Genomic DNA, 17,318 nt, shown 5'->3' with positions numbered 1-17,318 from the left:
TTGTCAGGGAACTTCGACAGGAAAAGGAACCCTGATACCATAACAGGATGAGGAAAAACAGAACATTTTGAAAAGAACTAGCAAGAGAGGCTTAGCTAGGCAAATGGGTTGATTTTCTAGTCCCTCTTGCTTTCCTCATCTGTAGCTGATGAAACAAATCAGGATGAAGGCAAAATCAGTTGGGGCATAAGGACTAGTTATTGCATGCCAAGGTTTCAAATCATACTTTGCTACTGTATTTAGTTGCCCTGGGAAAGGTTCACGTATACTAACAAGCTACTATTCAGTTAAACAAATTAGGACTTTAAATTATGTGCAAATGCAGTCAGCATTACTATCACTATAAATGGTAACTATAATTAGGATGAGAGGGGAAAACTGCAGACTCAAAGAAGGTGATAGTGGTGGCAGGAGGAATGAGGACCTATTGCATAACCAAGGTTAGGCAACTGATAACACTATGCCTATATCACTTTTTGTATGATATTAAGAGATCAGGGAAATAAGATCAGAGTTGTTCTTAGTTTCCACTCACAGAAGGTTCCCATGCTTAGTTTCCACTCACAGAAGGTTCTCATGCCTGATTCTTGGTGATCCATCCTTCTCACTCAGCTCCTCATATCACAGGCCACCCCATTCAAGAACACTCAACCCTCAGGGGAGATTGTAAGGAAGCCTGCTGGAGGGAGCAGCGAGTAAGAAAGTCACCTGCTACCCATGCTTCTTTGAATGTAAGCTACCAGATTTAGATATTTAAGATTTTCATAAAAATTAACCTCACAATAATCATAGGAATATAATTTACATAACCTATTATACTAAACAAGCAGATACAATTAACTATTACAAAAAAAATACAAATACCTTGTACTGCCCAATGCCAGGATCAATAAGAAACGAGCGGGCTGATGTAGATGGTAGATTAGATGATCCACTGTTTGCTCCTTGTTTGACTTTGTTCTTACAATTGGCAACTGTGCTGGGACTGGGCTTTCCATCTTTATTAGTCAATGGAGTAGTAGGTGCATCAGACTCTGAGCGTATCAAAAGCTGAACTATATCATTCAGTCCAACATTATAATCAAATAACGTATGTCCATCTTCAAGCTATCCAAAACAGAATCCAACAAAAAAGCAATCAGCAAAAGGTATCTGAAAATCCCATATCTTAAAAACATAAAGAACTATACCAAGGCATTGTTAAAATATTTTCAGACAAATTAAATTATTGTAAAAAATGCATCAATACAAACTGATACTAATGCTAAGTTACAATACAAACTACAATTCTCATTTGGCATTTTAAAAAGACTTTAAACTCATATATAAAAGGGGAAAGTTATTCTGAACAAAAAGCTATACTATGTCAACAAATGAAAAAACATAAATGGTTATAGTTCTTCTATGGTCAAATGACTCACCAATGATTGTGATGCAAGTGTCTGATCAGTTTTTATCATTCTAGTATTTTCTATTAGAATTCCATACAAGCATTTAAATTTTAAAATCTAAAGTAGCAGCATTTTTCAGTGATAAACATGACAACCTGTATACAGTTTCCCTTCCATTTACAGATGGGACACTGATTCACTGAAGGCCCCCAAAGGCATTAGAGTGAATAAGTTGCCACAATTTCTCCATTCTACTACAGAGCCCTGTGCCACCTATCACACTGTTCCAGAGGATCTCCTAAACCCCTAGAGTATTTTCAGGGGATTTAGGAGAAAGAACAAATTGACAGAAATTGCCTCCCACTCCTTCCTCCAACAAAAGCATCTAGTGAGCTCAATTCCACTCATAGAAACTCTGGATACATGTGACAGGTTAGTCTTTGGGGATTCAAGCTTTGTGTTGCCTTTGAATTTTGTATCACTTTTAAACTTTGGGTTTATATTTCTGCATATATATATACACACTAATTTAACTATAGCTTATTTTTATTTCTTGATATCCACAGTGTTTTGTTTGGGAGGGTTTATGTTTTGTAGAACCCTTACAATTGTACCATAGTCTAGTAAAACACAAAAGCTAGAATATGACACTGTGTTGATACTGTGCTTTTCCCATACAAAGATATCACCCAGGACTCAAACCAGCCCATGTTTGTTAGGCCTTTATTTTTCTTCTCTGATCAACTCTACTATGTAACATCAGAACTTGAGTAAGCCTTGATTCAACCCATTTTAACAGGCTTTTAAAAATATAAACATTTAATCATGTGAATTGGTTCTCAGCCAGCAAACACATAAAAGCCTGTATTTGAAACATATTTCTACCTTCTCACCAACTTCATTACCCTCCCTAGTAGTAAAGCCATAGATCCTAACAAGAATCACTGAAAATCAAGCCATGAGCTGTGTTCCTTTTCTGTAAATGAAGACTGGCAACACAAAAAATGAGAGTAACAAACTCTACTGGTGTATCTATAACAAAGGTTTTCATGGACAATGTCCACATCATCAGATACTTTCAACAAAGTCCCTCATCATGATTCCTAAACAAATTTGGCAAAGATGTCAAATTATGGGTAATTGCTAAAGAACAGAAAGTAAAGAATCAAAATAAACAGTTAATTCTCACAAAGTAAGGATGTGAAGTAATGGAGGCTCTGCATTGGGACAAGTGCTTTTAAATTTGTGCAAAAACAATCTGGAATTAGGGGGGAATAGTGAGATGCCTATGTTTGAAGGTAACACCAAATTATTTAGAGCTGTAAAAACAAAAGGTGATTCATAAATGCTTCAAAAGTTCTCCTCAAAACGGAAGTATGGCCATTTAAATGGGAAATGCAGTTCAATTTAACCAAATGTGGTACAATACTCATTGGGGCAAGAAAATCTCAACTTCATGTACACACAGATGCAATCAGTGAAATATATGTTGATAGGATATACTGATGGGCAGTGATTGACTAAGAAATATCTTGGGGTTGTGGTAGATATTATAACTATTTATTTCATTTCTATATCACCTCATAGCCGAAGCTCTCATTTTCATAGTTAATCAAAATATCTACCAGAATAAGAATAGTATGGAAAAGGTAAACTCCATGTTGAGCAAAATTTGAAAATGAACTGTAAATATCATACTAATGTCATACTTCCCCTGTACAAATTTATGATATAACCACATTTGGAATGCTGTGTACAGTTCTATTTAGCACACCTTTAAAAAGGATGTTGTTGCATGAGAAAAGGCACAGAAAAGAGCAACCAAAAAATTCAAGGTGCTAAAGAAACTTATTACCAAAAATTATTATGTCTGGGACTACTTAGCTTAAAGAAAAAGCAAGTGAGAGAAAATATGACAGGTACAGACAATTACACATGGTGTGGATAAAATGGATATAGGTAAACATTTCTCCCTCTCTTTCATACTATGCTGCTAGAACCCAGGATCATTCCATGAAGCAGCTCGATATAAAATTTAGAACAGATAAAGGGAAATATTTCTTCACATATGGCATAAATTATGTAATTCACTACAGCATGCAAAGAAAATCACTAACATGAACCTTTTTAGGGGATTATACAAGGAAATTACCAGTGTTGGGGACTCAAGTCAAGTGACTAGCTCCTACGCCCAATTCAAGTCAAGTCAGCAACTTGACCTGGAATTGACTCCAAAGCATGAGCAAGTGACTTGACTTGAGATTTCTGCTCTTTTTACCACTGAATCACTTCAGGGCTTACTGCCTGCATCCAATATGTTGCAAGATATCCTGGGATGAACTTGGCTGAAGACACCTGCAGTCTGATTAGCATGGTTCCTATGTCCTTATAGACATTTGTTACTAAGAGTTCTTTTATTCACAAAAGTCTATGCAATAATAGATTTGTTAGACTTTACAGTGCCACAAGACTTTGTTGCACTATTGTTTACAGTGCAACAGACAAACACAGAAATTCATCAACTATGTAATACTGACAAATAATGAACACCTTTACTTCATGTATAGTGTGCATACAGCCATGTACTCAGGCACTAATATGCTGTATGAAAATGGTGCTCTGCAGGTCACAAAAGTCTCAACTGAACAATACCAATTAGTACCAACAAATGATGTCTTTCTATTAAAATGTCTAAACAACAGAAGTTTGTCTTAGCTGTACCTAACATAATAAATTACGTTGTCAGAAACTGCTTTGTTACTGCAGGTGTGCAAATTTCCCCTCACCTGGCAAGAAAGAGGCTGCAGAAGACACAGGATACCTTTCTGGTCTCCTTCCAAAGATGATTTCCTAATCTCAGTGAGGCAGCTGGTGTGGTTCTTTGCACACCTGTTGCAAATGGGGTGGTGCAGGGGGAAATGGGACACAGATTCCCAGCTTCCAGGTCAGACCTATTTTGTCTTCAGATCCAGAAATTCAAAGCATCCTTTACCCTCCACCTCAAGATGTCTAAAGGACATCCCACTGATCTGAAAAGATTTAGGCAAACATCCATCTCTAAAATGCCAGGAAAAAACAGTATAGCTTTCTTTCTAGAAAGTTTCCAAGTAATAATTTTGTTTTTTCTCCTTACCTAGCTGTTTGGAAACCAGCTTATTTTAGCAAGGATGAGATGGAAAGAGCCAAAATAGCTACTGTGCTGGATAGGTGCATTCCTTTAAATCTTTCCTCAAGATATCTGTGTACTTCTGAATAAAGTCTCATGATGTTTTGCAAGGATCCACAGCAATCAAAAAACACCACTGTACCCCAAAAGCATGTCAATACTAACAATCCTCATGCATATTCCTTTTCAACATTAAGAAACCTGAACAGACTAAAAACTGTACAATATAGCAGCCTAGGGAAGTTTTGTTATATTAAAACAATTAGTTTGCTTTAGAATTAAAGCTACAATATGATTATATGTACTGTGCCCTTCATGGATAGAACTAGCATTAGTTTTTACTACAGTTCCATATAGGGCTGGGAACCATTTCGGAATATATTCCTCTAGCACCTTCAGACTTCCTCTCCTTTTTGCCCAGTCCTGAAAAGCAAGGCTAGCCAAGAGGAAGCCCACAATCACTCAGAGACCCCATCAGGAGTGGCAGCAGGATGCAGAAGAGCAGGAGTGCCAGAGGGCACAGCAGCCACCATTTTCAACAACTGTTTTTTTTCTCCCATTTTCTGCTGGAGGTGGCAGCAGTACTCATGCCGGGAAAGTGGACATTGCAAGTGAACATACCAGCCACCATTCCCAGTGAGCAAGCTTCTTTCCCTGCTCACTGTTGCTGGCAGCAGCAACACATGGGGAAAGGTGTGCTGTTTGCACAGTGAGTAGGACTAGATTTATTTATTTATTTATTTAGGAGACTTCTATGCTGCCCCATTCGTCGAAGCCTCGGGGCAGCTCACAAACATAAACAAACTTCCATAGAATAATATAAATTAACAGTATAAATTAAGTCACCCTGGCCAAAAAATAAAATGAATAAATACTATTAACAATTAAAATGACATTTGAATAAAAAGGTCTTTGCCTGGCGCCGAACAACAAATAACGACGGCGCCAGGCGGACCTCTCTGGGGAGCGCATTCCATAGATTGGGCGCCACCGCAGAGAAAGCCCTCCTCCAAGTACTCACCCTCCTAATTTCCTTCACGGAGGGCCTCTCCCGCAGATCTCAAGGGGCGGGCGGGCATATATGGACGTAAGCGCTCCTTCAGGTAACCAGGACCCAAGCCGTTTAGGGCTTTATAGGTCATCACCAACACCTTGAATTGCACCCAGACTTCAATGGGAAGCCAGTGAAGCTGACGGAGGACTGGAGTCATGTGAACATAACGCCAAGTCCCCATCAGCAGCCCAGCAGCTCTATTTTGAACCTACTGAAGTATCCGGACCGTCTTCAAGGGTAGCCCCACGTAGAGCACGTTACAGAAGTCAAGTCGGGAAGTCACCAACGCGTGTGTCACTGTCGCCAGGCAGTCGTACTCCAGGTAGGGGCGCAGCTGATGGATCAGCCGAAGCTGAAAGAAAGCGCTCCTCGCCACCGCTGTCACCTGAGCTTCCAGTGAAAACTCTGGGTCCCTAAGAGGGAGTGCAACCCCATTCAGGACTAGGTTCAATTCACCCTCCCTGAAGCCCGATCCGCCAACCAACAGGACCTCCATCTTGTCTGGATTGAGCTTCAGTTTATTGGTCCTCATCCAGCCCATTACCTTGTACAGGCACCGGTTCAGCACAGCCACTGCCTCACCTGGATTGGTGGAAAACGAGAGGTAGAGCTGGGTATCATCAGCGTACTGATGATTCCGCAGCCCACACCTCCTGATGACCTCTCCCAGCAGTTTCATGTAGACGTTAAACAGCAAAGGGGACAAAATGGACCCCTGTGGTACTCCATGGCATAGCTGCCATGGTGCAGAGCCATAGTCCCCCAGCACCACCTTCTGGAATCGGCCATTGAGATAGGAGCGGAACCACTGCAAAGCAGTGCCTCCGACCACCAATCCCGCTAGCCTATCCAGAAGGATACCATGGTCGATGGTATCGAAAGCTGCTGAGAGGTCCAGAAGAACCAACAGGGACGCATTCCCCCTGTCCTTCTCCCTGTACAGGTCATCGTACAGGGCGACCAAGGCAGATTCAGTACTGTACCCGGGTCTGAAGCCGGACTGAAATGAGTCCAGATAATCAGTTTCATCCAAGAGAGCTTGGAGTTGTCCCGCCACCACCCGCTCCAACACCTTGCCCAGAAACGGGATGTTGGCCACTGGTCTATAATTAGTGGCCATCTCTGGATCCAGTGACACCTTCTTCAGGACTGGTTGGACTACCGCCTCCTTTAAAGGGGCAGGCACCTGACCCTCCCTTAGAGAAGCGTTAACCACTTCCAAGATCCAGATCCCAATCCCATGCTTGGAGTTGTTTATTAACCAAGATGGGCAAGGGTCCAATAGGCAAGTGCTGGGACGTACTCGTCCAAGCACCTTGTCCACATCATCAGGCCTCAATAACTGAAATTCATCCATTCATTTTGGACCAGACGGCGACATTGATATCTCCCCAGAAGCCTCTGAATCACTAGTAGAATCTAGCTCGTGACGAATCTGAGCGATTTTCTCCCTGAAATGCTTGGCAAAGTCATCACAGCAGGCCTTCGAGGGTGGAACCAGATCTTTCTTAGGGCCAGGGTGGACCAAGCCTTGTACCACTCGAAAAAGCTCCGCTGGATGGCATTTTGAGGAGGCAATGGAAACGGAAAAGAATTTCTTTTTTGCCGTCCTCACCACCACAGCATAGGCCCGATAATGGGCTCTTAAGTGTGTTCGGTCAGATTCATCCCGTGATCTCCTCCACCTACACTCTAGCCATCTCCCAGCCTGCTTCATCGCCTGCAATTCAGGTGTATACCAAGGGGAAGAGTGGGCTCTGCCTGACGGGAGAGGACGCTTAGGAGTGATCGTATCAGCAGCCCTAGTCATCTCCCCGTTCCAGAGCCTCGACAGGAGCACCAGTCTTGTCAGCCGGAAACTCCCCCAGGGCCTTCAGGAATCCGTCTGGATCCATCCGGCTCTGTGGGCAGACCCACACAATCGGGTCTGCACCCTTACAGAGGGAGACACTGCTCTCGAGCACAAACCTCATGAGGAAGATTCTTAGCAAGCACTCCACAAATGCTAGGCATGCTAACCAATAACTCAGACCCTGCAAAATTGGCTACACTCTAGGGAACTTAATCCAGGGAACCCAAGGAATTCCCACCCACAAAGCAGAAATGCAGGCACACTTGGGATGGGGAAGAGAGAGACCCTGCCTCAAAACCCCAGCAGGCCAATCAGGAAAAGGCTGCTAAGGTACACAAAAAGCAATAGTAAGGAAGGGCATTTCACCCACAGGGCCTGCCAGAACACATGACAAGAGCAGGAAGATGGAACAGGAAGTAAAGAAGCAACAGTGCCACAGAAGCCACACAGCAATCTGACCAGGAAATTTGGGCAAAAATCTGTGCACTGTGCAAACTGCACAAGGCTGTTTGCCATGATGTGTGAACCCAGTCCATGATCACAAGGGATGTGCATCCAATTCATTCAAACTATTTCTAATACAGCCACCTGCCATCCGAAGTGACCTAAATCTACGTTGGACCCTACATGAGGTTTTCTTTCTGAATATACCTACCACCCTCCACAGTTCGTTCATACTTTCTTTTTTAGGCCAACTCACAACATCTACCCAGTGTTTGACTCTGATACACCATGCAACACCAGGATCCAATTTATGCATTCTATGTTAGAAACGAAACGAAACGAAACAAAAATAAAAGGAAACCTTGGCCAATGGATTAGCCTCATGAGGGAGCAATTATCTCAGACTATCCAAAATATACTTCTCTTACATCAGCCTTGTCCCATGCAGTGTCTTCTGGATGTTTTGGACAACAATTCCCATTAACCCATCTGCACAGCACTAATCAGGGATGATAGGAGTTAAAGTCCAAAAGATCTAGTGAGAACTGTGTCCCAGAGAGCTGTGTTTATATATTCGTCCACATTCCAACCAGGGACTAAACACACAAATATGCAATATTCAAGATGCTAGTATCAAAAGTTTCTTTAATGGCTTCAGGTCAGGTTACCAAAAAGAATGCCTTCACTGATATAATCCTGTGAATACAATAAGATGTACCTCAGAGGTACTTCTCAAATGCAGTGAGATTCATGTGCACTAGAAGAATGGCCTTCTTGACAGTGGTCCATAGTTCCGAGAACTCTCAACAAAATGCTATTGTCACTGTAGCTTATGTCAGCAGAGCAGCTTCACAAGTAATTCTGGACAACTGACATTATCACCTTTAAACTGTACCTTTTTATCTCACTTTTTTATACATTGCTTTGGGAAAAGGTAACCCTGAAAAGAACCTCAAAAATACTTGCTCACACTCATCTGTTGTTACCCCAAGTGCTTCTATTCTTGTCATTTCTTTCATTCAACAAGTTTCAAGTTCAGATGATAAGCTCTTTGGAGCTGGGAACTTTGCTATTCTCTAAAGCTCCATGTTAAGCATTTCTTTAGCTATTTGCAGGGCTGCTTCTGTAATTAAGCACTGTGCTACAGTATAGCCAGATGACCCAGGTGTTACCTTATCCATATATTAACTTATGTAGAGGATTCAGAGTACTTGAACCCTTTCTCAAGTGATTTTACATGAAAAGATTGTTTTCCTTCTCTGAAATAGCATGTGGACCCTTAAGAAATGAGGACTTTTCTCACCCATCTAGTATAATGACAATGTGGAAAAATACCTACAGTTTCATTCCTCAACTGTATGATAAAAGAAGCAAATACTCTATTACTCATCAATGTCATGGTATGATTTACATAAAGGAAAACTCAAGAATTATCCTCTGTACCAGACAAAGTTCAGGAATGTCAAGAACCATGTGAATGGAGGATATGTTTCATCCAAATAGCAGGGGAGGGTGGGAGGATGATAATTCATAATGACTCCCTTTCCATGAAGCAACCCAACCTTCCCTAATAATAGAGAAGGAGCTAGCGTGCACAAAGAGAAAAACATGCAGGCTCACAGCAGTGGGAGCACAGGCACAATTTTTCCTATCACAATTGAAAAGAAACAGTTTAGAAGGGGAGTGGAGTGACTGACTTGGAGATTATAGTAGACACTCACCAGATCCTAAGTGTTTTGTGGATGCAAAACACTGGGAAAGCCATGTTCCTATTCCCCAACAAAACAACAAGAACAGGTTTCTGTTCCCCTTACTTTTAGCCAATAGACACAGGGCAAGAAAAAGGATTTCAGGTTATTTGAGAAAGACTCACCTTTCTATCAGGCAAACCCAAACAACTTGTAATGAAGCATGGAACAGTCACACCACACCTGTACATATGTATATACAACCAGATGGGGTGAAGTTATTCTTTCACTACTCAGAGTGCTCTCTTGGAGTATATCCCGGGCAGAGGAATAAAAACTCTCCCTTACTTTGAAAATTCCCCCTCAACACCTCCCCTTAAACCATAAACATTAATATAAGCCTATCTGCATTAGTCATTCACAGGGATTTTACTACCATTTTACATGAAGAAGTTTAAATCCAATTGTGGAAGTGCACCTGCTAGGAAACGTGACACACAAGGTGGCTTACAGTCATATTCACAACTTGACTGAAACAATAATAAAACAAATGAATTAATCACAATTAAAAACACAAGGGGATAAAAATAGCATCCAACCCAACAGAACCACTTACTACCAAAGACATGCATGAATAAAAAGGTCTTTGCCTACTGGCAGGAGGACAATGAACAGGAAACAAACCTAACCACCTTCAGCAGTGGGTTCCCAGTCTGGGAGAAGTCACTGAGAAGGCCCTCTCTCACATCACCACCAAATGCCCCTCTGAAAGCAGCAGTATCAAAAGAAGGACCTTCACCAAAGATCTTAAGATTTGAGCTACTTGGTGCTATTCTCAGTTTGATTAGGCAGATTTCATGCAAGAGCTTCTAGGAACAAACAATACGTGTGTTCAGCAGTTGCTCTTAGCTTATGAGTACAAAACTGCAAAGGCATTTTGCACAGCAGCAATGCTATGACCCTAGAACATATGTCACAGTGTATTATATTCCACAAGTGTTATGTTATGCACAGTGGCTTAAAGGTCTCAGGTGCACTGAATGAGCATGCCCATGAGCCATAAAAAGACTTGCATGATGGTGTTTCAAATGCAGGACAGAAAAGATGCTTGAGTGACCTCAGTCATACAAAATTTCCATACTTGCCCAAATATCAGTAGCATTTTCATCAACAACTGTGATTCTTCTGGTTAAGAATTCCTACAATTCATATTTACAGCTATGTTTGGAGCCTTCTGCTGCAGCTTCGGTACAACTCTTTGCTCCCCTGGCTCCATCATCAGTGTTTATGATTCATTAAAAGACTGGCCAAAATTTTGCAGGGCAGAGACAGATTTAGATTCTACTTTGTTATTTATTAGATGTATATACTGCTTACCATTTTTAAAATAGTTTATGTAACTTCTGATCCACCAAATCCTAGTGGCTTATATATGCATGAAACCAGAAGAGCTAGCCCCCCAGAACCAGAAAATGGTGGCCAAAATGGCACAATGACTGAGCCACGTGACAGAGATATAATCCACTGAAGTAGGAATTGGGAAGGGGCACAAATCATCCTGCCCCATGCAGCCCATTGTGTACCCATAACATCCGTTCCAGAGAATTGAGCAACTCCCCAGAGCAGAATTTGGGGGGGATGGAAGCTGCAGGGTGAAAGAAAGGGAGAAAGCCTCATTGAGTGGACGGACTTCTACTCAGACATTGGATTAGATTTTGTGTCTTACGATAACCAGCTTGCATGAACATCTATGAACTTTTAAACAGTAGGAAACAGCTTCTTGGTGCCATTTGGGAAAGTACCTTAGTTAAGGGGGGACGCTGAGTGAGTGAGAGAGAGAGACTGATTCTAATGCTCGATAATGGCCCATATCCAAGGAAAGGAAGCACGATTTTCTGCGCGGGGCTGTGCGAAAAGCACTCTCTTCTGCCATTCTGCTACTGATGGGCCACACAAGGAAGACGGGAAGAAAGAAGCGAAAGCAGCGAGAGAGAGACCGACAAAGGGGAAAGGAAGAACTTTCCTTGACCAGCTGCCACTTCCCTGGGCAGGCGAGCTGGAGGGAGCGGGGCGAGTACCAAAAGTTTCTGGAGACCGTTGAACCACCGGAAACAGCGCGAGGCACCAGAGGCGCAGTCCGCGCAACCTGCCTCATCGCTCCCCTTCCGCCGCCCCGCGCCCCCCAAGCGCAGCCATTCCCCGGCCAGCAAGCCGCGGGAGAGGCCGACGCGCCCGGCAGCGCGAGCCGCGGCGATGGAAACGGGGTGGGGGTGGAGGGCGGCATGCAACGGCCGCCGCTGCCTCCCCTCCCCCCTCCCTCAGCACAAAGGCATCCTCGGGCTGCTTTCCCCACGGTGAGGAAGGACAGCAACCAATGCTTACGAAGAGGGGAAGGAGCATCGCAACCACAAGCGCAACTTAAGCACGAGCAACGCGGCCCGAGAGCCTGCGCAGGGGGGAGTGTCACGGTCGCCTCACCTGCTTGCCCCGGTAGAAGAGGCGCTGCCGGTCGGGGCTCACGCGGAAGCTCTCCTGGATCTTCTCGCGCAGACTCTCGATCTTGGTGAGGCGACTGAGGTCGTCGATGGTCTGGGTCTGAGCACCGTCGATCGTACGGACCTGGATCCACATGGCGCACTCCCGGGCAAGAGAATGGGAGGGAAAAGGCGATTCCCGCCTCTGGGTTTTGCGGCTCGCCAAGGCGGGGGGGGAGGGGAGGGGAGGCGCGGCGGGAGGGAAATCCCCTTCCTTACTCCCGAGGACCACCGCGAGTCTGTTCAACTGCCGGCTGGCCTTCTTCCCTGACCCGCCAGCCGCTTTGGTCCCTCCTCCCCCCGCCGCGACACGCCCGCGGCAACGGCCCGATCAAGCTCCCTTCCCTGCGGCGCCAAAGCCTGTCAGAGCTCCGCGCGGGGAGCTGCCCGGCAGCACGAAGCTAAGGGGCGCCAGCGGGAGCCATGTCCTAACCCCGAGGACTGTTTACCAGACGCCGCGGCTCTCACATGGAGGTCACGGCGCCAACGCTGCTCTCGCGAGACAAACGCCTACTAGCGCCGCCGCTGCCCTCCACGCCCCCTCCCCGCCACGACCTTAAAGAGATAGCGGCAGCCAGCGAGGCGGGGACGGGCCGCGCCAGGGCGGGCTGTGACGTGTTCGGTCCGGATTCGCGCCTCTCCAGCGCTGGGAGCCGAGGCCACGCCCAGTCCGTGCTGCCTCAAGGCGCCAGATCTGAGGCGCGTTACGGCTGGAGCTTGTGGTCGGGCGCTTCGGTGCTCCGGCGGGTCCGTGGGCTGCGGCCGGTCCCCAGCATCCTTCCAGAATCCCGAGGTTTTGCGTTGAGTTCCCGGGGTAGCGGTGGGGGAGTCGCTCCGATCCTACGCGTGTTTACTTGGGATTCCCCCGAACCGAGTTCAAACAGGACGCATTCCGTCCCAATTAAGTGTCCAGGCAATTGCGGTATTACGGGCGCTTCCGTGGGATTAATTCTCATGGAATCCAGTGGGACTGATCTCCGAAGGAAAAGTCGAAAATGGATCCTTCTGAATTCACGCTGTTGTTGTTCTTGTTTACCGAGGATATTCCCAAATCGCAATTAAAGCTGGAGCCATAGCCGTGTCCACAACCCAGACCTGATAAGCCAGCGCTGCCATGGTGCAAAAAGCATGGGCCTGGATTTTTACAGTGGATGGCACCAAAAACATCATTAACTTGCAGATCACGTCTGTGCCTACAGACTGCACCATAATAATCCAGCGCTTCACAGCACAAGATACATCTGAGGCACGGATCCTCCACTGCGACAACGCTATATGCATATCGATGGGCTGCACTATAAAAATCATGGATTTTTAATCATGGGGAAACCTCCCCCCTCCACTGCTAATTCACAGTTTGATTCCATCTCCACAGACAGCACCATAAAAATAACATTGATCCGTTCCTGGAGTTGCCATGGTGCAAAAACATGGATCCTGTGAATTTTTACATGAAGTCCCCATAAAACTGCCATCATATTGCAAAACATAATGCTTTCCACAAATTGTACCACAAAATTCTTGCATCCATCACTTCCTAGAGCCACTATAGTATGAAGCCAAAGAATGGTTCCTCTACACTTAAAAAGTCTGGTTACCACCAAATCATATATCACCTCTTTATCCACCCTATGTCCAATCAAAATTATGCACCCAGCACTTCCAGGTAGCACCATAGCACACAGCCTGAAATGCCCATATCCAGCAGAAATGCTACTGCAGGACCTAAGGCCATCTTCAAGGATTCATCTTTCAGTCTCAAGATGTGCCATCTTTTGCCATCTTTTCTGCATTCTGCACCAGACAAATGGGTCATTCTCTACAGATAATAGTAAGTCAAATTGACTGACATCAGAAATACTCAAAAACCAGGGGGAAAACTCTCCAGCCTTTCAGAACTCTCTCTGCTGATACTGTATTTCCTCTCCTGCTGTTTCTGTTTACATCATCCACAAGAGCAACCCTGTGGACCTTGGGTGAGCAACCCAAGGACCATAGGATTGCTTGGAGCACAGCCCCCCAGCTTGGAGGCAGCACTCCAATCTCAGAAGGTGGAGCTTGAGATCTGATCCCAGGTCCCTCCATCTTGCAGGGGGCACAGAGAGAACTCTTCTAGCTTCCTCTCTAAAACAGGAAAAGCAACCTCCGCAAAGGAGGAACGGGATGCTCCAGTTATCCTGAAGTCCTCAGTTTCATTTCTGTCCCCTGTGAAGCATCCATGCTACACAGGCAAAAAAGATTTCTTCCACCACTTCTCCTGTCCTGCCTACATCAGTCTGGATGGATATAGGAAATTTGTCACTTTGGAGTTGGGCAGCTTCAGAGCAACAAAGGCACAACTGATAGGACGGCACCCTTAATTGCTCTTGCTGCAACTTATTAACACACCCATCCCTCTGGAAACCTACTCGTAAAATCTGAGGCACTGCTCTGAATGACTGCTCTGAAATTTCACCATAGATTCTACAAAATCCAAGTCTGTCACCAGCTCACAAATTATATTAATGATGATAAAAAATTACAGATCTAATGCTACAAGCCATTGCCATGATGCAAAAACAGATCTGAGTCACAGGCCATCATGGATCCTCCGGATTTTTATGTGGGGCCTCTTCCAATCTACAATCAAATAATGGACCACAGCATTTATAGACTGCACCATCATCATCATCACTGCTACTATTCATTTCTGTGACCTGCCCTGTGGATGCATCTTAACTTCTTAATCAAACAGTCCTTGGACAGCATTGCTGGTGGTGTGATTGCTCTGTTCATGCATGCACTCAGTTCTGGTGACACCAATGGTGGTCTCAACCTGGGATTGACTTTTATATTCCTTCCTCCATTTGATGAAGTTGAGTTGGAAGTCACTGGTATTGTTAGAATCAACCAAATACAAACCCTGTTTCACATATCCATCCTTCAATACCATATAAGTACTGTATGCCATTGAAATAAGCAGGAGTTATTTTGTATGGTATTTTTTTAGGATTGGTGTTTAAGGCAGCCCTCCCCAATCTGGTGGCCTTCTGAGGCATTTGGACTGCATATCCCAGAATTCCCAGCCAGCAGGACCACTTACAAGGAATTCGGGGAGTTGCAGTCCAAAAGTATCTGGAAGGCTCAAGGTTGGGGAAGGCTATGTTAAGGAAAGGGTAAAGCAAGACCTTGAGCACAGGATTCATCCCTCTTCTTACTGAAGCCAGGTTTGGGATGTGTCAGCCTTCAAGACAGAGAACAATGCCTGCTAGACTCCAGAGCATCTTTCTCTTGGAGGCTGATGCAGTTAGGCTCAGTCAGGTGCCTCAGTAAGGGCATGTTGTCCCCACCAAAGGAGGTTCCTCAATTTTGAGCCACAGGATTACACTGCCCCAACAAGAAAAGATGCACATACAGAGCCTTGTATTCAACATGATGGCATTGACCATGGTTCCCCCCCGCCCCACTGCTGCACTCACAAAAGATGTATTTGTTCATTCATTTATTTATTACACTGTTGTACTAAATAGCTGAAGCTCTCTGGGTGGCTAATAACAACATAAAGCAAATGCAGAAATAGAGTTTCTGTGCATTTTAAAAGGCTATCACTGGTGAAGCACATCACAATGCAGATACTTTTTTTCTTGCTTCCAATGAAAACTCTTGAGTTCTTGAGGCAGTGGTGGCCAAAAACAAAATTGTCACCACTGCCATGATAGCATTGCTCAGCTTGCTCTCTTTTGGGAGGATCAGGGATGGGAAATAGCTTATGTAAGGTTGAAATGCTTTCTGAGCCAAATCCTTCATTAGTTTTGCTGGAACATTTTCACCAAATCCTAAATTAAGTTGAAGGTGATAAGAATCTTCCATTAGTTTCAACTGAGAATTAGTATTACATCTGTATCAAGATTTGGTAGAAAAGCTCATTTAAAATCAGTGGAGCATTTCCAAAGCATCCGACTTGACTAGGGATTTGATTTTTAAAAATCCTTCTTTGAAAGCAGTGGAGCATTTCTACTGAACCTTTATTTCTTGCAAATTTGCAGGCCGTCTCCTTTTGCTTCCACTAATTGCGCTCGCGCGCGCGCGCGCGCGCGCGCTCTCTCTCTCTCTCTCTCTCTCTCTCTCTCTCTCTCTCTCTCTCTCTCGGTGTCCTTTGCCCCAACGTTTTGCAGCTGGTTTCATTGTCGGGCATGTAACTTTTACAGAATTAATTTTCTTCTACATTTTAAAGATTTTATAATATTAACCTATTGTCTATCTTGTCATGTCACATTAATCCATAATTTAGGAGATAGAAAGGAACCACGTTTTGGCAGGACATTTTGCTCCCCCTCTGAAAAGGCTACAGCCTCATGGTTGAGGAGGGGTTCAGAAGCATTTGCTTCCATTTCTTTGCTTAGCCAAAGTTTGTCATGTCATTCAGACTAACAAACTGTAGTTTGTCATTAACTGTAGTTAAACCATAGTTTGTCATCTGACAAACTATGGTTCCATGGAAATGAAAAGTAAGAGTGGGAACAGCAAGTATGTGAGTCCAAGACTTAACTGAAGCTCATTCACAATTCTCAAAACAATGCTTTACTGTATGTGTGAATGTGGCCATTCTTCTTATGCAGGTCCTTTTTTGATACTTTTTGTAGAAACAAAAAATTCTGAGAAAGCTAAATAATGTAACACTTAGGTATTTATGGAAAAATGTTCATTCCTAGCATATGAAAGTATATAAAAGGCGAAAAACAGGACTTAATGATATTCTAAGGATCCACATGTCATACAGTTTGTTCCTCATGTAGGCACAGACAAGGAGTTGCCCTAAAAGTTGGACCTTTTTGCACTCCATCAAACTCACACAAGACATAGTGTATAGTCTAGAGAGTGTAACACATGCCACAAAATGTTTTTCCCTGGAAGCCTCTGCTATTGCCAGGGTATTCATTCTCATTCCTTTGCTTGTGGAACTCCTGCACTTTCAGCAGCTTGAAGACAGAAGTCCAAAACCAACAAAGAAGGTGCCAGATTTGCTTATAGGGATGTACTGCTTTTGTAAAATTATTCCATTTGTGTTCACAGATTGCCTGGCATTTTTATTGCATGATCTGATCACTGACAGAATCAGATTTCCTATACAATAATTTTGTTCATTTGCTAATGCACACTTACACAAAACTCCCTGCCTCTGTAAAAAAAATGGTCTGCAGAATATGCAC

The 17,318-nt window shown here is 44.0% G+C and overlaps 1 protein-coding gene across 3 annotated transcripts in view; it reads right to left on the bottom strand.

Annotated features, from left to right (window-relative positions):
- UHRF2 (ubiquitin like with PHD and ring finger domains 2) overlaps positions 1 to 12,591 on the bottom strand; it is a 73,880-nt gene extending 61,289 nt beyond the window's left edge. For 2 of the 3 annotated variants that reach the window (XM_044446874.1, XM_044446875.1), the window contains exons 1-2: positions 12,074 to 12,591; positions 865 to 1,107 (exon numbers count right to left, since the gene is read on the bottom strand). In XM_044446874.1, coding sequence (XP_044302809.1) covers positions 865 to 1,107; positions 12,074 to 12,226 — 396 coding nt within the window. In that variant the 5' untranslated portion in view covers positions 12,227 to 12,591. The remainder of the gene's footprint in view (positions 1 to 864; positions 1,108 to 12,073) is intronic. The other variant, XM_044446876.1, reaches the window with a different exon arrangement.
- Positions 12,592 to 17,318: the final 4,727 nt, after the last annotated feature.

Source organism: Varanus komodoensis, unplaced genomic scaffold (assembly GCF_004798865.1).
Source record: "Varanus komodoensis strain SLA01 unplaced genomic scaffold, ASM479886v1 scaffold5, whole genome shotgun sequence".
Taxonomy (NCBI): domain Eukaryota; kingdom Metazoa; phylum Chordata; class Lepidosauria; order Squamata; family Varanidae; genus Varanus; species Varanus komodoensis.
The sequence above is the reverse complement of the archived record's forward strand: the minus strand, read 5'-3'. Positions and strand labels throughout refer to the sequence as shown.